The sequence below is a fragment of the Aethalodelphis obliquidens genome, unplaced genomic scaffold (genome assembly GCF_003676395.1).
Source record: "Aethalodelphis obliquidens isolate GAN/ISIS:26980383/991018 unplaced genomic scaffold, ASM367639v1 scaffold8, whole genome shotgun sequence".
Lineage (NCBI taxonomy): Eukaryota > Metazoa > Chordata > Mammalia > Artiodactyla > Delphinidae > Aethalodelphis > Aethalodelphis obliquidens.
The window spans coordinates 54,454,243-54,478,204 of NW_020837952.1; the positions used below are offsets into that span (position 1 = coordinate 54,454,243).

Below are 23,962 nucleotides of genomic sequence, written 5' to 3' on the forward strand. Positions count from 1 at the left end.
TGCCTCCCCCTCCCCCCACTGGCTCACCCATCAGCATGTCCTGCCTCACCTGCCCCCCACTGGCTCACCCATCAGCACAGTCTGCGATCTTGCCCTTGATCTTCAGGGTTGTCCCCACCTTCATGTCCATGTTCATAATCTCAAATTTCCCCTGCACCAACAGAGAAACAACCCACACAAATCAATCACACACGTGCCCAGCGCTCTTCTGCTGCTGAAGCCCATTCACCAGCATCATCCCATCCCGACCTGGCCCCAGGCCTCAGTCTCCCTCTGCCCACGTGAGAGCACGGAGCTGGGAAGGGAAAGAGCCAGAGTGCTCAGGTCAGAGCTCCCCGGAGCCCCTCTCTTGCCCATTTTGCTTCACTCTCATCCACTGCGGCCTGAAGAACAGCCAGATCTGGAGACATAGGGCCCAGCTGAGGGAACCTCAGTTTGCCCATCTATGACATGGATAGAATGACTACTGCCCACCTCACTGTTCCCAAACGTGTTCAAGTGATGATGCACAGCACCCTCTGCAAAACCCCCCAAACAAGGATATGCTTAGTTCTTGCACGAACTTGGAGTCATTTTACTGACAGAAAATGACTGTATCACAGGCAGGTCTAGGCCCATCCCAAACGAAGAATCTATAAAGCTCCGTAAGTCACATGTCTGAACATGTCCATCAAAATCCCTCTCCCTGCCTCACTTTCCTCACCTGTAAAATGGGCTGATTTGATTTATTCACTCAGAACCAGTTGCCGAGCGTCCACTGTGTGACAGATGCTGTTGGAGGCCCTGAGGTTAACAGCGCCTCCGTTGAGCTGGTTGGGAGGATGAGAGCTCACGTTTGTGAAGCCCACAAGTAGGGCATGGGCTAAAAGCACATCAAGGGACTGTGGTCATTGTGCTTATTTATTGCTACTACGGTATCCATCTGCTTCCTATTTTTCCATCGACCTTGGCACTGTCTGAATTTCCATAGAGCAGGGGTTCCCACAACTTTACTACGGTTAGAGGGAGGCTCTCGAAGCTGGGTTTTCAAAGCTCATTATCCCAACCTGAGAAAATGTCCAGTTTTCACATCCATGGTTGGAGGGTGTGTGGTTGGGCCAGACAGGATATAGCAGCCACCAAATATTTAGAACACTTTATGGGAGAACACGTTTACATTGTGGGATTTCTGTTCACTGATTTTTTTTTTTTTTTTTTCCCTGGAGGGAGCACACCTGGGAAGCCCTGAACCAACTCGTGGGACCAGGGCGCTTTGCTGAAAGTCAAGGGCGGTGTCCGTGGGGGGAGGATCAATATTCCCCTGCTGGCACAGGGGTAGGGTTGCCCAGTTCTCCTGGAGGCAGTGCCTTTTAAAAGGAAGGCCTGAGGGCTTCCCTGGTGGCGCAGTGGTTAAGAATCCGCCTGCCAATGCAGGGGACACGGGGTTCGAGCCCTGGTCCAGGAAGATCCCACGTGCCGCAGAGCAACTAAACCCGTGCACCACAGCTACTGAGCCTGCACGCCTGGAGCCCGTGCTCCGTAATGGGAGAAGCCACCGCAATGAGAAGCCCATGCACCACAATGAAGAGTAGCCCCCGCTCGCCGCAACTAGAGAAAGCCCGCGTGCAGCAATGAAGACCCAACGCAGCTTAAATAAATAAATAAATAAAACAAAGTTTTTTAAAAAGGAAGGCCTGAAAGAGGGCTTGGCAAGCCCGGGGGAGTGGAGCATCACAGCACGTCAGACCCTATGATGCCTCAGAGCAGGGTTTCCCAGCCTCGGCACCCTGGACATTGGGGCTGGATCACTCTTGTGGGTCTGTCCTGTGTGCTGTAGGTGGTAGAGCAGCATCCCTGGTCTCTATCCACCCGGTGCCAGTAGCACCCTCCCCCAAGCTGTGATGACCAAAAATGTCTCCAGACGTGGCCAGACGTCCCCTGGGTGGGGGGAAATCTCCCTGCCTTCGAGAAAGTGGGATTCGGAGGCAGGAGACCTAACTCCTCAGATGGGCGCCTAGGGTAACAGCTGGATCACCGGCCAGACTGGATTAAAATTCTCCTTCAGCCTCTCACAGATAGACAGAGAATGCCTTACTTAGAGAGGTTATCCAGTCCGTCCCAAAGGAGAACATGGGTGCCCTGCCGCCAAGCAGACCCTCACAGCTGTGTGCCCTGCGGCACGCACAGTCCCCACCAGATGGCGTGAGGACTCTCCTGTCTCCTCCTAGTTGCGTGCACCACCCACCAGGACCCTGGGACAGTCAGGGTGGGACTGGGATGGGGAGAAGCACTCCCCCTGCCCCTGTACATCCTGCTGGCTGCCCGGCTCAAACAGAAGAACCCGAGAGCCCAAGGCTGCTGCAGGGCAGGGGCATGAGAAAAGCCGGGCTCGGGGTGTATCTGGACAAACAGGGATGCCCATGGGAGGGGGCCTGACCCCGCTGCTTAACAAAGCCTGAAGCCCAGAGAGAGACAGGGAGGCAAAGCTGGGGTCGGGGTGGGGGCAGGTGTCAGGGGTCGGGATCTAGTGCCAGCTCTGTCCCTAGCTGGCCAAGTGACTAGGGGCCAGCTGTGCCGCCTTCTGAACCTCGGTTCCCCCATCTTTAATATAAGAGGTTTGGACTAGGTGGTCTCCGAGGAAGGAGGAAAAAAAGGGAGGGATGAGATGACCAGGGGAAGGAGAAAGTAGGGCAAGTCTCTGGGCACAAAGGTCCTCCCTGGGAGGCAGAGGGTGGGGAGAGCACCATGCCATCCATGCTGGACCCTCCAGTCACATCCACACCCTGCATCCCACCCGTACTGACTTGAATATTGTCTCCCGGAAAACCATGTCTCCTCGGAGCCAGTGAATGGGACCTATTTGGAAATAGGGCCAAGTTGAGGTGAGGTCGTAGTGGCTGAGGGTGGGCCCTAAATCCAATACGACTGGCGTCCTTATAAGAAGAGGGAAAGTTGGACCCGGAAACACAGACACACAGAAAAGACCACGTGAAGACGGAGGCAGAGTTTGGAGGGACACAGCTACAAGCCAGGGATGGCCACAGATTGCCGGCAACCAACAGAAGCTGGAAAAGACGTGAAAGAATCCTCCCCTAGAGCCTTCAGAGAGAGCACGTCCCTGTCAACACCTGGATTTCAGACCCCAAGCCTCCAAAACTGCGAGACAATCAATTTGTTAAGGCAGCCTCAGGAAACCAATATACCATCCTCAGAAGATGCCATCTGTGATCCAATTCCCCAAATATGGGAGACTGAGGCTCAGGGAGGGGACCTTGTCAAAGTACCTTGTCCAAGGCCACACAGGAGGCTATGGCAGAGCAGGGTTTGCAATAAAAGAATTAGCGAGGGGCCTCAAAGAACCCCCACCCCTGCAATGTACAGCTTGTGATATTGGGCAAGTTAATCTTCGAGTCTCAGTTCTTCATCTTTAAGAGGTTAAAGATGTCTATAGATGTTAGCAGTATTGCAACGATTCATATTTCTAATGAGAGGGAGTTCCCTGGCGGTCCAGAGGTTAGGACTCCAGCGCTTCTACTGCAGGGGGCCCCGGGTTTGATCCCTGGTCGGGGAAATAAGATCCCAGAAGCTGAGGGGGATAGGCAAAAAAAGAAAATTACTGATGAGAAAACTGAGGCTAGAGGGGGAAAGAAACAGGCTAAGAACGGTGGTGGAGGGAGCAGAGGACCTTGGTGCTAAAGGGCTGTGGAGGGACTTCCCTGGTGGTCCAATGGTTAAGACTCTACACTACCAATGCAGGGGACCTGGTTCGATCCCTGGTTGGGGAACAGATCCCACATGCCCACAGCTAAAAATCCCGCGCGTGCAGCAACTGAGACCCGGCGCAGCCAAGTAAATAAATATTTTTTTAAAAAGGGGGTGGGCTGTGGAGGTGATCTGTCCAACTTCCTCAGTATACAGATGAGGAAACGGAGGCTGGAGGGGTAGCGATGCTCTTCCGCCAGCATCTACCCCACCCCCACTCAGGCGAAGAGGCAGAGGGTTGGAGGAGGTGGGCAGTGGGGAGCCAGCATCCTCACCGACATGGTGGCGGCTCCTGACGGCAGCTCTCGGTGGCTCCCGGAGATCTGGGCTCAGGGTCTCACCACACAGCCCAGCTTATATCCTAGAATATTACACATTAACTCCTCCAAGGCCATAAATGAGGACTTTGGTCCTTTCTGCCAGGGTGTTTCTCCATCCGCACCTCCTGGTACCCAGAACAAACAGGCAGAAGCCTCCTCACCCCGGCCCAGCCCACTCAGCCCAGAGCATCCTCCTGGCCTCCCTCCAGCCCAGCTTCCCAGCCTCCTCCCAGATCTCGAGGGCATGTGAACCCAGAAGCAGCGCTGAACTGGGCGCCAGGAGCGGGAACAAACCATGTGAGCTTGTCAGGCTACCCAACAGCCCTGAGCCCCACTTTCTCATCCTGAAACAGAGATTTGTTGGTAAAAATCTGTATACTTTTATGATGTCCAGATTCATTTTGAGAGTCTTTTGTTTTCTCCCCTCACCTCATGATTTTTCTGATTGTCTGTGTAAGTTTTAAAAGCAATACATGGTGGATTCAAAGAAAACATCTAGAAGTATCAATAACAAACTAAGTAGGGAAGGGAGTGGGAGGGCTGGGGAGGGTGGGGTGGGTAATGGGATTTCCCTGCTTTGCTCTTTACTCCTGCTACTTATGTAATTGACATACGATCAGTCATAATCCCACCGCCAGGATGGAACCTGCTTTTTTTTTTTTTGCGTTACACGGGCCTCTCACTGCTGTGGCCTCTCCCGTTGCGGAGCACAGGCTCCGGACGCGCAGGCTCAGCGGCCATGGCTCACGGGCCCAGCCGCTCCGCGGCATGTGGGATCTTCCCGGACCGGGGCACGAACCCGTGTCCCCTGCATCGGCAGGCGGACTCTCAACCACTGTGCCACCGGGGAAGCCCGAACCTGCTTATTTTATTGGCACATTTCCTTCCATGCGGTTTTCAATGGATTTATATCATAGACACACGCTGTCTATTCAATAGTTGATCCTGCTTCATTCAGTAAACATTAAAGCCCACAAATCTATATTTCAGAACTATATCTTAATGGCAGTGAAATACTCTACCTTTCAATGACTAAATTTATTCAACCTATTTCCTTCTGCTGAACACTTACATTAATTCCAAGTGTTTGCTATTAAAAATGCTACTGCATTCAATTATTTGCACATAACGTCTGGCAACATCATGACAACTTTTTTAAGGCAGATTCCCAGAAGTAGAATTTTTCTAGAGCCCTGGTCTGGCGAGCTTGAGAGTTTTCCATTAGAGCTGGTGGTAGCCACTCTGGGTGGGGCGCCGGTGGGCCAGCCCTGCTGAAGGCCCTTCTGTGCCAGGAGCTGACAGGTGGCTCACTGCGCAGCACTCACAGAGGACATGACATTGAGTTCCTGGCCCGCCCCGAGATGAGAGTGATTTCCTCGCAAGGAAACTGATTCTTTCTTGATCTTTCTCCCAGGGCCATTGTAAAACCCAAACAAGATAAGGAGTTGAAAGGGCTTCATAAACAGAAACTCTCTAATCAACAGAAACTACACCTTGTACAGGTGACATTTTTCTGATGATAGTAGTAATTCTAGCCCACCGTAGAAAGTACAAAATAAAAAGAACTTAAAAGTTCACTTGTTTTAAAAGAATGTTTAAAGACAGAAGAACATGACCACACTTATGAATTGTGCTCTTTTCTGTGTGTATGTTTTACATCAATGGAAGATTTTGTGTGTGTGTGTGTGTGTGTGTGTGTGTGGTACGCGGGCCTCTCACTGTTGTGGCCTCTCCTGTTGCGGAGCACAGGCCCCAGACGTGCAGGCCCAGCAGCCACGGCTCACAGGCCCAGCTGCTCTGCGGCATGTGGGATCTTCCCGGACTGGGGCACGAACCCGTGTTCCCTGCATCGGCAGGCGGACTCTCAACTACTGCGCCAGCAGGGAAGCCCAACCTTGGTCTTTTTTAAAGAACCAGCTCTTGGTTTTGTTCCCTTCATTATTTTCTGCTTTTATGCTAATTAACTTTTAGGGGTTTTTTTTTTTTTTTTTACTTTTTCTTTTATTGCTCTTTTTCTAACTTCTTGGAGTGAATGTTTAGTTCATTGACTTTTCATCTTTTCTTCTTACTAATAACTGTATTTAAAGCTATGAATTTTCCTCTACCTACTACTTTGGCCCCTTCTCGTAGGTTTTCAGATGTTCTGCTCAATATTCCAAATGTTACCCTTGAATCAAGCCGGATGATCAGAAAGTTGTTCTCAGCACTTAGTACATGTTTATAAATATTTACTGACTGACTGACTGAACAGCAAAAATCATCATCATCATCAAGGAAGAGTTAGAAAGTGAAACATCAATACTACAGGATTGGCTAAGTTAGTGGTGCTAAGAAGATATAAATAGGGGCTTCCCTGGTGGCGCAGTGGTTGAGAATCTGCTTGCCAATGCAGGGGGCACGGGTTCGAGCCCTGGTCTGGGAAGATCCCACATGCCACGGAGCAACTAGGCCCGTGAGCCACAACTACTGAGCCTGCGCATCTGGAGCCTGTGCTCCGCACCAAGAGAGGCCGCGACAGTGAGAGGCCTGCGCACCGCGATGAAGAGTGGCCCCCGCTCGCCACAACTAGAGAAAGCCCTTGCACAGAAACAAAGACCCAACACAGCCAAAAATAACTAAATAAATAAATTTTTAAAATTAAAAAATAAAGAAAATATAAATGAACTATTACGCGGCCATCAGAAATCACACTTTGAGGAGACCCTCAGTGGCCGTGGTTCCTTGATCATGGTACAGTGTTAAGTGAATAAAGTGGCTACAAAAGCAAGTGCCCAGGATTTCACGATGGGCGCTTACAGATCTGCCTTCGCTCAATTGTACCGCAGGCCACCAGGCTGCACTGAGGGGCGACAGTGAGGAGCAGCCATAACAAAGCTGCTGGCGTGTCCAACTCTGAGGTGCCAAGGAGGACATGGCCTAGCCGGCCACACAGGGTCTCCCTCATGGAACACAAGCACAAAAGGCTTGATTCAAATGCATGGGATTGAGGGCCCCCATAGAAGAAAAGTACAAAATAAAGCCAGGCCTTAAAGAGGCCAAGTCTAGTAGTGAGACAAGCTTGGGCACAGGAAATGACTAGAAAATAATTAACGACACCCCAATGGAAGGCTTCAGAAAGTCCCAGATTCCTGGGGCCGAGGGCGTTCTCCAATGTCATCTGGAGGTCAGTACAGCTCTGGAATCTTGGTTCTAACCTCTCTGAGTTCAGTCTCCTCCTCTGTAAAATGAGAGCAATAAGTGTTGCGAGGATTAAGGGAGACAAAGCCTGGTACTTCGTTAATAATTAACAGAAAAGATTTGCCATTATTATCAGGAGCCCAGTGCCCTACCTGTGTCAGCTGGAAGGAAGGCTGCTCACCTCCACCTGGCGGCCAAGTCTGAGCCCCAGGCCTGTGGGGATGTTCTCCTTGCAAACTCCCAGGGCCCCATCATGACTTTTGTGAGCCTGAGGTGCTTCTGCTTTCATGGGTCCCTTCCTCCATTAGAAAATATATATTACGTACACATAGACGTAAACATACATATATTTAATCATATTTTATGACTGCATTGAAAAAATATATCAATGTTACATATATTTTTTTTTAATAAATAAATTTATTCATTTATTTCTTTCTGACTGCGTTGGGTCTTCGTTGCTACGTGAGGGCTTTCTCTAGTGGCAGAGAGCGGACTTCTCATTGCGGTGGCTTCTCCTGTTGCGGAGCACAGGCTCTAGGTGCGCAGGCTTCAGTACTTGTGGCGCACAGGCTTAGCTCTCCGTGACATGTGGTATCTCTCCCGACCAGGGATCGACCCGTGTCCCCTGCGTTGGCCGGCGGATTCTTAACCACTGAGCCACCAGGGAAGTCCCTCAATGTTATTTATTAAAACACTATTGTCGACCTGAAAGTTCATTTTCTCTTCTGATTTTATTTTTTTGGCCACACCACGTGACATATGGAATCTTAGTTCCTCGACCAGGGATGGAACCTGTGCCCCCTGCCGTGGAAGCGTGGAGCCCTAAACACTGGACTGCCAGGGAATTCCTCTTCTGATTTTATAAGAGATTAAAACATTTTGGTGGGCCCCTAAAATTGTCTGGGCCTGAGCCACTGTGTTCTGCTGGGCTTAATGGACAGTTTGGCCCGTGGCTTCCAGCAACTGTCACCCACCAGGCCTCCTGCTGTTGGGGGACTTTGGTCCTGAGGTCTGTGGGTTCCCTGCCTATCTCCTCTCCTGCCTTCTCCTCCCAAAGAACAAACAAATCAACCCATCAGTGATATCTGTCCACACTTCCCTCCCTGCTCATTCCCTCTCCAACTTCCTCTTTCTGAGACCAGGAGGTGCCAGGACGGAGGGGGGCTCATGGAAAGCACCAAGCTTTTGGCATCGAATAGGCAAATAACACATCCTGGCTGTGTCACCCGCAAGCTGAGAAGCCACGTCAAGTCACGTCAAGCCTCAGTTTCTTCATTTGTGAAAGGGAGCTAATAGTATCTTCTTCACGGGGTGATTGTGAGAATTTTTGTTTGTTTGTTTGTTTGGGGGGTTTTTTTGCTATGCAGCATGCAGGATCTTAGTTCCCCAGCCAGGGATCAAACCCGTGCCCCCTGCAGTGGAAGCGGGGAGTCCTAACCCCTGGACCACCAGGGAATTCCCAATTGTGAGAATTTTTAAAGATTTTTTAAATTAAAAAAGTTAACCTTTGTAGCATGTGGGGCGCATAATAGACGCTAAAAATTAAGTAAAGAAACAAATGTCTTCCTTCCTTGCTTGGAGGGAGGATTCCTAAATGGGCAGAGGTTTCACCTGAGACGATGAAGCCACGTATCCAGGACAGTGGAGAGAGCAGAAGCTCGGAGCGAATTTGCGACAAGCAGCCTCTGACAGCCTGGACTCTGGCTGGTGAGCACATCACTTCCCCTGCCCCTGGAGGACAGTTCTCCTTGGGAAGCCAGTGTCCATCCTCCCAGAGCCCAGGGAGCCTGGGACTAGAGCATGATGGGTAAGGAGAAAGACGCTGGTGACAGCCAGATGTACCATCTCAAGGGGCCAAGTGATCACACCAGCAAGATCGGGGCCCTGTTTCCCCTGGACAGATCTACGGCTTATGATCTGTGCTTTCCAGTCCCTATACAGAGAAAAACCCCTCTTATTCCCACAATCTTTCTTCAGTTGTGTTAGCCTCAGGCACAGGGAGGTCTGTCTATAGCTGTGTGACCTTGGACGAGTCATGTAACCTCTCTGGGCTTCAGCTGGTCCATCTGCAAAATGGGAACTGTAACTGTCACACCTCACAGGGTAGATGTGGGCCTTAAGGGAGAATGTATGTGAAGTTTTAACCACAGTACCGACCCATGTTCAGCTGAATAAATAAATGTTTGCTGTTATTAAATATTAATATCAGGTCTGCTTGGATGTCCAGCCCTGCTTCTGCATCTCCGACCAGATGTCCTTCAACGGACATCCACAGAGCTCTTACCTCGTCTGGTCCAGGGATCTTCCTCGTTTAACCTGATCGCCAGGTTCTGTGGCCTCACCCTGAACCCCAGCTGCTGGCTGCACCTGGCCACACTCCCAATACGCATCCTTCCAGGACTGCCTAGGTCCACTGGAGCTCTTGGGTCATCCTCGCCTCCCCTGGAATTGGGGAGGGCCCTTGTGGGAGGAAGGAGTGGGTCACAGCCACTTCACTGTCTCCCCTTCTCCGCTCCTGCCCCCACAATCTTCTCACCACCCATTGGGGTCTTTGTAAAATGGCAATGACAACACCCTACTCTCCTGCTTGAAACCCTCCAGTGGCTTCTTCTCACACTTAGAACAAATCCAAACTCCCCCCTTGGCTGACAAGGTCCCGCTGATCCGGTCCTGTCCACCTTGCAGCCTCATCTCATCACACATGCCCCCTGGCCAGGCTGACCCGTGGATTCGCCAAACTCATTGCAGCCTCAAGACTTTGTCCTTGCTGTTCCCTCCACCTAGAACTCTTCCTCAGCTCTTGGCTGGACCTCATCAGGTTGATCTTAACTCAAGGGTGGATGGATGGATGGATGGATGGATGAGTGCACGGGAGGAGGAAAACGTGAATAGGTGGTTGGGTGGGTGGGTGAGGGGTGGATGGACGAATGGGTGGTTGGATGGTAGATCAGCAGCAGGAACCGCTCATCACAGGGCTCAGAAGGGGGGTATTTTCAGTGGCTCCAATTCAGTAGTGCATTGCCCCTTCACTTCCTCTTCCCCCCATCCCCTCCCAGCATGTTACCCAGGTCCTTTGGACCAGGGAGGCTCCTTCTCGGGGTCATACCTACCTATGCACATGTGGTACTGGGTGGATTTACACAAAAGACCATAATGTTCTATGTTCTGCTTCTTATAAGTGGCAAGAGGAACATTTTTTCCATAGAGAACATCTCTCTAGAAATTAAACAATAAAAGCAAACTGTTTCTGTTACTTGGGTAGCCCTGGAGTGCCCTTCCTGGGGGACAGGGAGGAGACCTCAGCCCTGAGCCCGGTTCCTCCCCCTGCGTCCAGAGCACCCAGTCTTCCTGTGGACAGTGGGGGCTTGGATGCCCTAATGGCCTGGTCACAGCCGATGCGGCAGATCCATGGAGTACGGAAGCAACACCTGGATTACAACTCCCAACCGCGAATCCCCACCTGCGCCCAGCTCCTGATCGGCATGTGAATTATATCTCAATAAAGCTAGTTTAAAATTCAGAGATTCCCTAGAGTTCGTAATGACAACTTATTTTCACTTATTTTCCTTTTAAGACCCCACCTGGAGTCTGGGTTCCAGCTACAGGGCACAGCCATGATGTTTTCCGAAGGTTGTAGAAGGGGAAAACCTCTCTCCAAAAGAGAGAAAGCATTTGCCTCCCCCTGCTGGCCACTAAGAGAACAATCTAAATTAGGTTGAAAAATAGATTGTCAACTGCTAAGCATTTATCTAAAAAACAAAAGAGAAAGAAAAGGAAAAGAAGACATGTGTGCGATTTAAAAAACACTTCGCAAAGCTCAAAAGGGCTTTACAGGGAAAAGCAAGTCCCCCGTCCACCCCGGTCCCCACAGCTACTCAGAGGCAGATACCCTTCTGCTTCCTTCCAGAGATACCCTACACACCACACAGGTGCAAGTGTGCCGCACTGTCTCGTACCTTGCTTTTATTCTCTTAATATATCTTGAAGACTGTTCCATATCAGTAAAACACTTTTCTCTTTCCAAAGGCTGTGTCCGACTACTCTGAGATCCAACTAATGGGAAATTGACTTGGACCTACATTTAGTTTGAGTTTAGTAGATTATAGTTAAAAGGTTCACAGTCAACTTCTAGAATAGTTAGGTGAGTTCTAGCATCCTAGTGTAGGGAATGGTTCCCAGAAATACTCCAATCACCCATACCCAGTCACCATGTCAATTCACCTGGTATCCTGACATAAAGGTGCAGGGACAGAGGTCACATCACTACGTCACCATGACACCTAGGCACCTGACATGGGAAGAATGTGGGCAGTGGAGGAGAACCCAGGTCTGCGTCGTATAGAGCCAGAAGCTAGTCTATGGAAAACTCTTCCAATTCTCAGACGTGTAAACTTACATGTGGAGGATTGAGTTCCCACTGATCTAGTTACAGCAAAAGTCCACGCCGTTGGGAACACAATTAATAACACAGCATATCTAATTATAAATGCACCACGTGCTGTTTTCTTTTGGGGGCGGGAGAATCACGTGCAATAGAATTAACCAGGATGCCTCTGTTGTAGGACACCAACCCATAACAGTACTGTACATAGCAAGTACATCTGTGTATGTCTTCAAATGTTTTATATATCATGACTCATGGGGTTCTGTCTCATACACACCACATTTTGTTCTGACAAAGTCTGTGGCTCCTAGTGAAACAACACAGAAAATTTGTCTTTCCCAAATTTGACAAAATTAAACATTTTAGGTTTACATGACATTACCAAAAACTGATTGCAAAGCTGAGAAAAACTTTTCTAAAATAGTAAAACAAAAAACATTTTGATCAAACATGCTAGAAGCCTGACTTTTCTTTCTCTTTATAGAAAATATAAGAAAGTCACTGCTATGTGAAAAGCATGCATCCTCAAATTGCAGAAAAAAGGTAGTAAAGCAATACGTCAGGTAGTTGAGTGAAAATTTCTTATTGTTCTGACTTTATGATGATGGTGTTTGTCAGACTCTTTTTTTTACTTTTTATTTTTTGTTTGTTTGTCTTGGCCACGCCACACGGCATGCGGGATCTTAGTTCCCTGGCCCGGAATTGAACTTCCACCCCCTGCAGTGGAAGCTCAGAGTCTCAACCACTGGACCACCAGGGAAATCCCAGTCAGACTTCTAAAGTTTGTAATTTATAGGAATTTATTTTTTTGCTCTAAATAAACACCTGATTTTGCATACATAATTTCATATTCTTTTATTTTTTAAAGAGGTCCCTAAATTTTACAAACTTCAGCCTCCATAAAACTTGAGTTCAGCTGGTCCTGATGTAAAGTGCATTTCTTACATTGGATATCTGTCAAAAAAAAAAAATTGAAAAGCTCTGGACTAGGGACTTCCCTGGCGGTCCAGTGGTTACACCTTACAATGCAGGGGGTGTGGGTTCGATCCCTGGTCGGGGAGCTAAGATCCCACATGCCTCGTGGCCAAAAACCCAAACCAAAACATGAAACAGAAGCAATATTGTAACAAGTTCAATAAAGACTTTAAAAATGGTCCACATCAAAAAAAAAAATCTAAAAAACAAAAAATTAAATTAAAAAAAAAAGCTCTGGACTATATATGTTATCGCAAACCTTTCTTCCAGCTCCAGAATTTTCTAAATCTGTGGGAAATGCACGCTGTCCCCTCCTCCGAGCAGCTGCAACTCTGAAAGAAAGAGAAGGAAGTCCTTTCTTGGAGCTTATCCAAGTCTTTCCTGCTCTACTTGGAGTCCTTGTCCCCTAGGGAGGCAGGAAGATAAAATGCCAGTGTGCTAAGTTCCAGGGGGAGAAGTGAAGACAGAAGCCCTGAAGGTATAAGCTTTGGGGGAAAGGGAAGAGAGGCGGGTAGGACCAAAGCCCTAAATCTAGGGAACGCAATTGAGGGGCTCTCCCAGTATGACAGTAGTGGTCACCACCTGGAGCTTTCTTTATTTAGCATTTATTGAGTGCACATATATACTATGAGTTCTACATTATATTTAATCCTCTGCCAACCGAGGCTCAGGTGGTAAAGGACTTGCCCAAAGTCACATGACTCTGCTCTCTCCTGCCCTGCACACTCTTCCCTCCATCTACCTCACAATTCCTGGGGTTCCTAAAGTTCAGTATGTACTTCCCACATGCTGCCCCCTCATCTAGGGGAGGAAATTCCTCCTCCTTCTGTAGCTGCTTGCTCAAGGGCACCTCCTCTTTGCACCTCTCACTCCACCACCAGGGTAATTGGTCTTGCCCTCCTCTGCTGCTCTTAGAATACACCCTTGCAGGACTTGTTACAGCATCACTGGTGTTACAGCTCCCTGGTGCACTGTCTTCGTGGCACCACCCAGATCTGAAATTTAGAAAACAAATTGTTCATTTATTTATGTTCTTATTAGTTTACTAGAACGTAAGTTCCACGAAGGTGGTGCCTTGCCGGTCTTATTCACCCCTGTACGCCCTGACACAGGACTTACAGGACTTGGCACGATGTGGGCGTTCAATAATTGCTTCCAAGTGCAACCTCTACCTCAAAGTTGTGCTCCAAGCTCCAAGTCTCAGAGCACAAGAATGAATGGTACGCATCTGTCCATCAGCCAATTAACGCTGGGCAATATTTGCATATTGCCTTCCTATTGGTGAAATCCGTGTTCTCTAGTTTCCTTCCAGCCAGTGGAAGGAGGGTCATAATATCGGCCTCTGTAGCCACACCCTTCTGTAAAAACCAGATCTTCCTACCTGCTGGAAAGGGGTATGGATGGGGGTGGGGGGGCGGAACGGGATTGCTCAGACCTTTCAGTCTCCAGCCCCTTATCCTCTAACCCCGTTGGCACACAACGCAGTCACACAGCGAGTGTGACCCTACCTGGTATACCTGAGCATCGAGCTGGGAGAGGCTGATGTTAGGAAGAGCTGGGGCAGAGGAAGGTCGGACACCAGGATCCCGCTAAGCTGCAGTTATCATCCACACCGTGCAGTCAGGCCATCGGGTGGGTCTGTATTACCCCAGACGTGCACATCTCGGATCTAAGGTCTTTGAGGAACCAGAGCAGGCAAAGGGGGTTCAGGGAGCCGGGGATGGACTGAGCATAGGATAACGCTAACTTTGGACTGCAAATTCCTGGGCCACGGTCCCGGGAGTCCTACTTGAATATGAGGTCGCCCAGGAGCCTGACTTCTTCATTAGTTCCCCAGGGGATTTTGACACAGGTAGCCACCTCAGAGAAAACCAGCAGTTGGATTAGTTGATTATAGCTGCTTCAAGGACAGCTCAGCTCTACTTGCCCACCCCCTCCTAGGGGTTACCCAAGTCACTCCAAGGAACACATTTGCAAATGGTGGAGAAGGGAACAGAGGCCAAAGGCCCAATTCCTGCATTTCCTCTTTCCTGTGTTGGTCCTCCTTCCTTTCACCATCCTCACCTTCGTCACCATCCTCAGATCCTTCCTTCCACACCTTCTACCCTGACACCCAGTTTGGGCCAGGCCCTACCTGCATAGCCACTTCCTGACTCCCTCACCAATCCCTGCTCTCCAGGACTCAGTGAGGCGAGCCTAGAGCCTTCACTAAAAGTACCATCTGGCTCCCCACACACACACACTCGCTGTGCAACGTTGAGCACATTCCTGCACCCCTTCATCCATAAAGCTTATGAATAACGGTTTCAACTTATTCATTTATTCAATCCATGTTGATTGAACACCTATGTGCCAGTTACTCTTTCAAGCCTTGAGGATACATCGGTGAACCAAATAGCTGAAATTCCTCATCCTCACCGAGCTTACATTCCAGTGGGGGAGGAAGACAGAAAACACGATGTAGAAAGGAAATAGACAGTGCTAGGATAGATAAGTGCTAAGGAGAGAAGTCCAGCAGAGAAAGTGGGTGGAGAGCAATTATTGGGGTTCACTTTGCAGACACACTTCCACTGAATTCTCACAACCGTGTTTCAGATGAGCAGCCTGAGATGGAGAGTGTCTAAGTGACTTGTCCTAGATCATACAGTTTAGAAAGCAGTCAAGTCAGAATTTGAACCCTGGTCAAATCTATGTCGTCTTTAAAAAGTGAGTCTTGAGTGTTTCCCTGGTGGCGCAGTGGTTGAGAGTCCGCCTGCCGATGCAGGGGACACGGGTTCGTGCCCCGGTCTGGGAAAATCCCACATGTCGCGGAGTGGCTGGGCCCGTGAGCTATGGCCGCTGAGCCTGCGCGTCCGGAGCCTGTGCTCCGCAACGGGAGGGGCCGCGACAGTGGGAGGCCCGCGTACCGCAAAAAAAAAAAAAAAAAAAAAAGTGAGTCTTGACAGTGTGTATATGCCCCTAAATCAATGTGGTGAATGCGGTTGCATTTTATTTCTGCAATAATTCATTTCAGTAATAAAAGAAACAAAGGGAAAGAGCTCTAAGTACATATTATGTTACAGCTTTTATTGAGGAATGCAATAAACATACATATCACTTTCCTCTATAATTTTAATGGCCCGTGGGGGAGAATTTAGAAAAGCGTCCCAGCGGGCTGAATGGTTGAGATTAGGGAAAAACTGACCCAGCACATGCCTCTCAACTCCCTAATGAGGTCAGTTCCGTTCTGCAAGGTGAATCGAGGTCGCTTGCCAGGGCGACGGCTGAGCAGAACCAGAATCGCCAGATTCTCTGTTTCGGTCTCGCTTTAACCCTGCCGGAGACCAAGAGGCTCGAGAGGACACCACGGGCCAGTTCCCCGGTGGGCCGCCAGGGGGCGACAGAATGCAACGGACCCGGGTAAGCCGGTAACCGGGCTCTCCTGGGCCGCGTGTGGGAAAACAGATGAAAAGGGTCTGTAATAGAGAGAGAAACGGCAGGAGAAAAGGCACTGAGGCTAGGAAGCCTATTCATTCTTCCCTGCCTGACTTCAGTCTGGCACCCAGCAATATCTTCCGCCCACTGTGGCCGCCTGGACCTCTCTAAAACAAAAGCCTGACTTTGTCACCACTACGCGTGAAACTCTTTAAGGACACCTCCAGCATAGTTCACAAGAAAAAAGGCTAAACGCAGGACTTGGGTGATCTTGCCCCAGCGTATTTCCAGGCCTACATCCTCTGAAGCCGTACTGAAATACTTTCAATTATCTGACTTCATCATACTCTTTCTCTCCTGTGAGCCCTGAAACTTTTGGTTCCCTCCACCTGAAATATCTTCTCACACCAGGTTTACCTGGAGAATTATGTCTTTCAGCTAAATATCACCTCCCCTGTGAAACCTCCCCTGACAAGAGAGCCCCTCCCCCACCCCACCCCAGTTTGGGATAGAGGGCCCCTCCTGTGTTGCCATTACCCCGTGGGCTTCCCCTACCACGTTGTGTAATAAATATCTGGCCTTGCCTTTCTCTTCCAGCGCCTGTCCCAGAAAAAGGCGAATACAGAGTGCATGAAATGATTGCAGAATTAATGCAGTACAGGGTTCCGGCTCTGCCACTTCTGTGATCTCAAACTACCTGGTTCATGTTGTGAGGAGTAAATAGACAAATGTAGAAAAAGTGATTAGGACTTCCCTGGTGGCGCAGTGGTTGTGAGTTCGCCTGCCGATGCAGGAGACACGGGTTCGTGCCCCAGTCCGGGAAGATCCCACATGCCGCGGAGCGGCTGGGCCCATGAGCCATGCCCTCTGAGCCTGTGCGTCCGGAGCCTGTGCTCCGCAACGGGAGAGTCCACAACAGTGAGAGGCCCGCGTAAAAAAGAAAAAAACGTGCTTAAAACAATACTTGGAACACTGTAAGCACTCAAACTTTGACTTACTTTCACAGCGGCCAACATACATCATTGCCGTTTTAAGGGACCCTCCCACTTTTGCATCTAAACGGAAATACCCGCTCAGGGATACGGAAGTGATCTCAGAGCCCCTCAAAAACATGGCCGCGTAAAGTTCTTCCGGAAGCGATCATAGGCATCGCCGTGACGCAGAACGACTTAGAGCGTCCCGCAGGGTTTCCATGGTGCAGCCCTCAGCCCCAAGTCCCTCGGCTTCCTTTCCGGCCAGAGCGCTGTGACCAAGGCAGGCGGCGAGTCCCTCCCACGATGTTAACGCCGCTTGGGGGAGGGGTTGGGAGACCAGGTGGCGCTCTAGGCGAGTTCGTTCGCGTCTCTATGGTGCCGAATGCTCTTCTCCGCGCGTCGGGACGGACGTTACCCCTTTAATCGGCGGAGGGCGGTGCCGAGGAGGTCCCGCGAGAGCGCCGGGGGGCGGGGGGCGGTGCCGAGGCTGGGGGCCCGTGGCGGATGGAGCCTGCGATGGAGCCGGAGACTCTGGAGGCGCGAATCAGTGAGTGTCCGGGAGGGGCGCGGGCCGGACCGGAACCGGAACCGGGGGCACTAGGCGGGCCCCTTCCCGGCGGGGGCGGGGTACGCGGCGCCCCCTCCTCACGCCCTGCCCCGGCCCGGTAGGGGCGGTGTCCCAAGCCCATACCTCCGACCCTGGGGTTAAGGGGGACCCCACCAGCTGCGCGGACCGGCGATGGGAGCAGGCGCCGCCCACCCTTCCGATTGCTGGGCCGCGACCCCCGGGGAGGAGTGAACTGCGCCCGGCTCTGCGCCCAGAACCCCCGGGATAGAGAGAGCAGCCTCCAACTCTCTCGGGCCCAGACTTTTCCGCGGAGCGGACACCCAAGTCATTCCCTGGACTCAGGGAGGAAGCAAGCGAGCGGCCCCGAGAGCTGCACCTCACACCCGGGAGCGAGGGGCCAGGCTCCCCTTGAGCCCCGAATCCTCCACTCTCTGGCGCTGCATGGCGTGACTCTCTCCTATCCCTTTCTTGAGCTTGCAACTCACATTTGTTCGTTCCCCCGCCCTGGAAGGTAGGACCCACTAACCCATCGAATCCCCCGCGCTCTGGCCACATAGTGAGAAACCCCCAAACCCCACAGGCTTGGGAGGGTCCTGTCTCAGACTCCAGAAGCGATTTCAAGTTCTCTATCACTACCCTCAGTCCAGACCCTGAGAGTTTGCACCCCCACCAAAGACTCCTTTCCTAGCCCTTGCTAAGTTTCCTCCCTGCATCTCCTCCTGTGTCTCCTCAGACACGATATCCTACTACTTAAGCTGAGTACTAGCCCTCACACTGTCTGCCTGACCTCCATGTCCCACACTGCAGGTCCTCGGCTCTCATAACCCACTGCTGGACTCTGTTCCTGAGAGCACGGCTTGCTTCCCCCACTGGACTAGGGACAGCTCCCTCCCAAGTCTTTGCTCCCATTCAGGTCACATCTGTACCGGGGCCTCAGAGAGTCCTCTGGGTCTACTTTCATCTCAGCCCCTTGACTCCAGGCACACCAGGGAGCTGCGCAGGGTGATTTGGGATTATGACCAGCCCCTTTTAAGCCAGTCTTGTGCAGAGTTGAATCCTGAGGATGGTCCCAGAAGCACACCGTCTCCAGTCTCCACGGATGTTTCAGAGTCAGTTGGCCAGTGGTGGGGGAGGGCATGGAAAGGAAGCACTCAGCGGCCGTGGAGACTGTTCTGGAACGCCACAAGTGTCCAGGTCTCAGCAGTAACTTAGGGGGGATGGGCAGGGCCCTGGCTGACAGATCTGACAGGCCGCAAGCCTTGAGCCGTGGGTGCTACAGAACAGTGTCAGGTTTAGCAACAGTGGGGATTTTCTGAGAGGCCAAAGAGTCTGATCTGAAAAACAGACAGGAGGCAGGCCCCTCAGGTTTGGCAGGAGGCTAGGCTCTGATAGATCGCGGCTGATGGGGTTTTCTCTTTTCCTTGCCCTTTGTGCCCTAGCAAAATTGTAAGCTCTTACCTTGCAGTGACTGGAGGTGAAGAGTAGCTTTTGGTGGGTAACTGATGACATTGTCACCACTGTAGAGTGACAGGGTGGAGTCATGCCCTGTTGTGAAACAATTCCCTCCTTCCCTCTGTGTTCTACCCTGCTGCCTGCTGGGGAAAGTGCGCCCCCCAGGTAGAGGTGAGAGGGCTGGGAGTTGGGAGCCAGGGCCAGAGAGGTTGGTCAGATCTCCTTGGACCCAGAGGCCCTCGCTCTGAACCAGATGCAGAGAAGGTGTCTCATGATGCCACTACTTCTTCCTCACTGGCTTCTGACTTAGGAGCGGGCTCTAGAACCAGTTTCTCTGTCCTCACTCAGACTCATGTGTCTCTGACACTCTAAGGGACTTCCTGTTTTAGGGTCCCCCGGCTGGATGTCATTGAGTAGGCGATATCCAGCCCCATTCTAGTTTTCTAAGCAGCCTCTGGCCGTGCTGGGAGGCTGGGAGGCTGGGAGGCAGAGTAGATGGGGGGGCAGCTGTTTCTGGTGTTCCTGGGTGGTCAGCAGGGGCTTCATTTCTCCCAGGGACTGGCGGGCTCTGCAGGGCTCCTGGAGCAGAGATTTATATGCACAGAGGAAATGTTTCTTTCAGATCTTTGCTCAGCTGTGCTTCTGAGAGCCCTCCCAGAAAGCAGCCCCCCACACACACTTCTTTATACCTTCTCCCTGCTCTGGTTTTCTTTCTTTCTTTCTGTTTTTTTTTAATGCTCTGTTTTTCTTTATAGCACTCTGCAACAGTGTACAGTATCCTGTTTGTTTGTTTATCTGAGTAGTCAGTGTTTCTCTTGCTGGGCGGTGAGCTCCAAGAGGGCAGGGATTTTGTCTTGTTCACTGCTGTGGTCCCACACTCAGAATATTTATTGAATAAATATGAATTGAATGATTGGCTGCCAGGCACTGGGATCCTAGGGCTCCAGGCCTCCCGCCAGAGCACAGGGCCCCAAATAGGCAGGCGTCACAGGCCGAGTCCCCAGCCTCCTCCTGACCACAGATCCTTCCGTGTCCCACCTCCTGGGCTGTGCCCTCCACACCCTCGGCTCCGTCCTCAGGTTTGGGCAGAACTGACCAGCACAGGGTGACGCTTGGAGACAGGCTGTCGGGAGGCGATGAAGATCCAGCTCCGGCTGCCCCACGCCTTACCCTGGATAGAGTTGCTGTCATCCCAAATCATTTCTTACTTTGCTCCAACTTTACACATGGGGAAATGGAGGTTCGGGGAAGTTAAGTGACCTACTAAATTTTGGGGGCTTTTAAAAAGTCTTATTGAAATACAGCTGATTTACAATGTGTTAATTGCTGCTATACAGCAAAGTGACTCACTTTTACACATATATACATTCTTGTTTTATACTCTTCCATTGTGGTTTATCCCAGGATATTGAATACAGTTGCCTGTGCTATACAGTAGGACCTTGTTGTTTATTTTTAGCTGTTGTCTCACCAGCGTTGGGGGTCGGGGGGTACCGTCTGGCTTTGTTTACCACCCCTTCCCGTTGGCCCTTTCCTGGCCACTACCCACTCCTGGATTCGGATTCCCCCAGAACCTCCCCCTGCCCGCCTGCAGCTGAACCCGCGGCCATTCACTCATTTACTGGGTGTGCATTTACGGACGTGTGCACACGTGGCTGGGATGCGGTGCAATGGCAGACTTGGACCCATGATGCAGGTCGGGTCTGGGGGACACAGCAGAGAGCTGCCTCGGCAGTGCTGCCCCGGGCAGGTGGCGCTGTTAGGGAAGAAGGAAGCGATACCTGAGCCGCACTCCTTCCCAAGGTCCCCCATGCCCTGCCCTGAGCTGTTATCCACAGCTCTTCTCACCCGCAACCCTTGAGCTGTTCCGAGGCATATCATCCCCAGCCTGGTTAAGTCCCTCCAGTGCTTCTTGTGTTGCCTCTTCCAGGCAGCCTGCCCTGGCTCCAGGCTCCCCTGAGTCCCCTCCTCCAGTTACCGGTTCCCACGGCTCCTTTGCCTCCCTCTGTCACATTCTATTGAGAACCTAGCTGACCTTGGCCCACTTCCCAGCTGCAAAGCTCCTTGAGGTTGGAACTACTGCTTTTTTCCCTTACCTCTGGATCTCCTCTGAGAGTAAATTCTGTGAGAATTATGGGGACACTTCAGGAGCAGAATCAGAGGAGGTGCAGATAGGCGTACAGCAGCAGGGGTTGGGGCAATGCGGGAGGGGAACGACCCCTGAGCACAATCTCTAGACACGGGGCCCTTCGGGGAGAAGCTGCAAGGAGAAGCCCGCAGACGGCAGCTCCTCTGTGCATTGACTTGACGGACGTCAGCGCTGGGGTCTTGGGGCCGTCGGAGCAGGGAGTCCAGGGAAGGCCTTTTCGCATGCTCAGCCATGCGCCAGGGCAGGGGGTGGGAGAGGCAGGGATCCCTTCACCAGGCCACTGGCCCTCTCTCCTCCAGACAGAGCCACAAACCCCCTGAACAAGGAGCTGCACTGGGCCAGCATCAACGGCTTCTGCGAGCAGCTCAACGAGGACTTTGAGGGGTAGGTGGCTTCCCTGTCTTTCACTCACACACTCAGCACCTGCCGTGCACACTCCAGGCCCTGGCCTTGGGCAGAGACGAGGATGAGTTGAGACCCAGTTTCCACTCTTAAGTGCTCCCAAATTAACAATGGCAGCGCACACTTTGTACTCAGTGCCACTGTGTGCCACCCTCTGAGGTGGGCCTTGCTGGACCCATCTTACAGGTGAAGAAACCGAGGCTCGGGGGGCTCAGCAGTTGCCCCAAGATCTCGTAGAGAGGAGGAGGTAGTCCCGGGCTTGATGAAGCCCAGGGCTGCCTGACCCGCACCCGTGCTTTGTTGGGGAGGGCCTCCCAGAGAACTGCGTGCTCCCCAGCTGGGAGGGGCCAGCAGGCCCTTTGCTCAAGGAAGAATCAGAACCATCTGCATTAGGATCACCCAGTGTGTTTGTCAAAAATGTCCGTTTGTGGGCTGCACCCAGACTCGGACTAGACTGCCCGGCGGGGAGCTTGGCGGAGACGTTGTTAGCAGGCTCCCCAGGTGGCACTGAAGTTTGGGGAGCACAGCTCAGTGTGCTTCACTTCTGCCGCACCCCATTAGCATAGACGCTCCACTTGGGATGCCGTGCAGACAGCGTGACGTGTGTGCTCCCCAGTCCAGCTGCTCAGGTGACAGTCCCATCCCTTCTGTTAACTGAGTCGCCTGGACGAGTAACTAGATGCCTCTGAGCCCCCATTTCTGAGACTGTAAAGTGGAGGTGATAGTGCTGCCTACCTCGGGGGGCTCTCATGGAGGTTAGGCAGGAAAATGGACGCGAGGTGCCTCGCACATCGTAAGTGCTCCGTATGTGTTAGCTGTTACTGTCACTGGTGACAGGTCTTTCATGATCTGGTAGATGATGTCACCATTGCCACCGTGACTTCTCCCAGCAGAATATTCTGTGCACATTGTCATGTTCTGCTCCCAGGCTGGGCCCTTGAAGGCTGTGGCCATCTCTCCGTACTTGTCCCTACGGCAAGCCAAGGGCACGGCAGGTCACAGTTCTCAGTAAAGCCAGCCAACAGGCTGAGCTCGCGCCTTTCAAAGGTCCCCAGCCTGCGCTCCCTACCTGGTCCTGCCCTCTGGTGCCACAGTCTCCAGCCTCGTCCGGAGAGGGAGCTGGACCCTTGCATGTGTCCTGGAGAAGCCACTGCCGGCCGCAGTTCCAGTGGGGAAGGGTGGCCGCCCTCCCTGGGGTGCCCGGGGCTCTATGGCTAGTCTGGCTCTCTGCTGTTCCTCTCACCCAGGCCTCCACTTGCCACCCGGCTGTTGGCCCACAAGATCCAGTCCCCGCAGGAGTGGGAAGCGATCCAGGCCCTGACGGTGAGGAGAAGGGGAAGCACGGTGCCATCTGTCCCCTGACCATGTGGGTGGCACCGGGGGGGCCAAGACTGAGGTTTTTGGGGTCCCAACAGGTTCTTCTTTTTTTTTTTTTAATAAGTTTATTTATTTATTTATTTTTGGCTGCATTGGCTCTTCATTGTTGGGTCTTCGTTGCTGCACGTGGGCTTTCTCTAGTTGTGGTGAGCGGGGGCTACTCTTCGTTATGGTGCATGGGCTTCTCATTGCAGTGGCTTCTCTTGTTGCAGAGCTCGGGCTCTAGGCACGCAGGCTTCAGTAGTTGTGGCACGCAGGCTCAGTAGTTGTGGCTCGCAGGCTCTAGAGCTCAGGCTCAGTAGTTGTGGTGCACGGGCTTAGTTGCTCCGCGGCATGTGGGATCTTCCCGGACCAGGGCTCGAACCCGTGTCCCCTGCATTGGCAGGCAGATTCTTAACCACTGCGCCACCAGGGAAGCCCCCAAGTTCTTCTTTAGAGCCCAAGGGAGTTGTGCCCAGATGGCCTTGAATGGGGGTGTGGCCCAGCCCCTGAGGGTCCCATGGCACCCAGTGAACCGGTGGGCTGGCCTCCCACCCCAGACCCTGCACAGTTAGGCTGCTTGTGGGGAGGAAGCCCTAGGTTGTTCGGGCTAGGGATTCCCAGCTCCAGCTGTGCCTCAGACCTTCAGGAGGCTGAATCAGGGCCCCACCCCAGACCCGCCGCCCAGAACCCCTATAGTATATGCATCCAGGAATCTTCGTGTTTATAGAGCTCCGTGTTTATAGATGCATTACGGGGCCGGGCCGGGCCAGCCCATCGATGGCCTCCAGGCACAGGACAGCACAGGGGTGCAAGGGGTGACAACTGGGCTCAGGCCAGAGGTTTCAAAGCTGAGCCAGTAGCAGAAGAGCAGGGGGTGCAGTGTTGTGGCCCCCAAGCATGGGTCAGATAGCAACAAACCATAGAGCAAAGCTGATTTTAAACGGTGGTAGATAAACAGTTTTCCTTTTAATAGTTCTGTATTTGTTTTAACATGTTAGGGTTTGGGTGGGTTTTTTCCCCTGAAATACACGTTAGTCCTCTGAT

General features: G+C 51.8%; 2 protein-coding genes and 1 non-coding gene across 4 annotated transcripts in view; 2 read left to right on the forward strand and 1 right to left on the reverse strand.

The window, feature by feature from the left end:
* Positions 1–151, reverse strand: part of LGALS2 (galectin 2) — a 1,777-nt gene extending 1,626 nt beyond the window's left edge. Inside the window, exon 1 of the mRNA XM_027107576.1 lies at positions 69–151. Within this exon, the coding sequence (XP_026963377.1) occupies positions 69–136 (68 nt within the window). The 5' untranslated portion in view covers positions 137–151. The remainder of the gene's footprint in view (positions 1–68) is intronic.
* Positions 152–3,692: 3,541 nt separating this feature from the next.
* TRNAG-ACC (transfer RNA glycine (anticodon ACC)) lies at positions 3,693–3,764 on the forward strand. The gene has a single exon. It is a non-coding gene; the product is annotated as a tRNA-Gly (tRNA).
* Positions 3,765–17,102: 13,338 nt separating this feature from the next.
* Positions 17,103–23,962, forward strand: part of GGA1 (golgi associated, gamma adaptin ear containing, ARF binding protein 1) — a 21,459-nt gene continuing 14,599 nt past the window's right edge. The window contains exons 1-3 of one of the 2 annotated variants that reach the window (XM_027107585.1): positions 17,103–17,535; positions 21,457–21,541; positions 22,807–22,882. In XM_027107585.1, coding sequence (XP_026963386.1) covers positions 17,493–17,535; positions 21,457–21,541; positions 22,807–22,882 — 204 coding nt within the window. In that variant the 5' untranslated portion in view covers positions 17,103–17,492. The remainder of the gene's footprint in view (positions 17,536–21,456; positions 21,542–22,806; positions 22,883–23,962) is intronic. The other variant, XM_027107586.1, reaches the window with a different exon arrangement.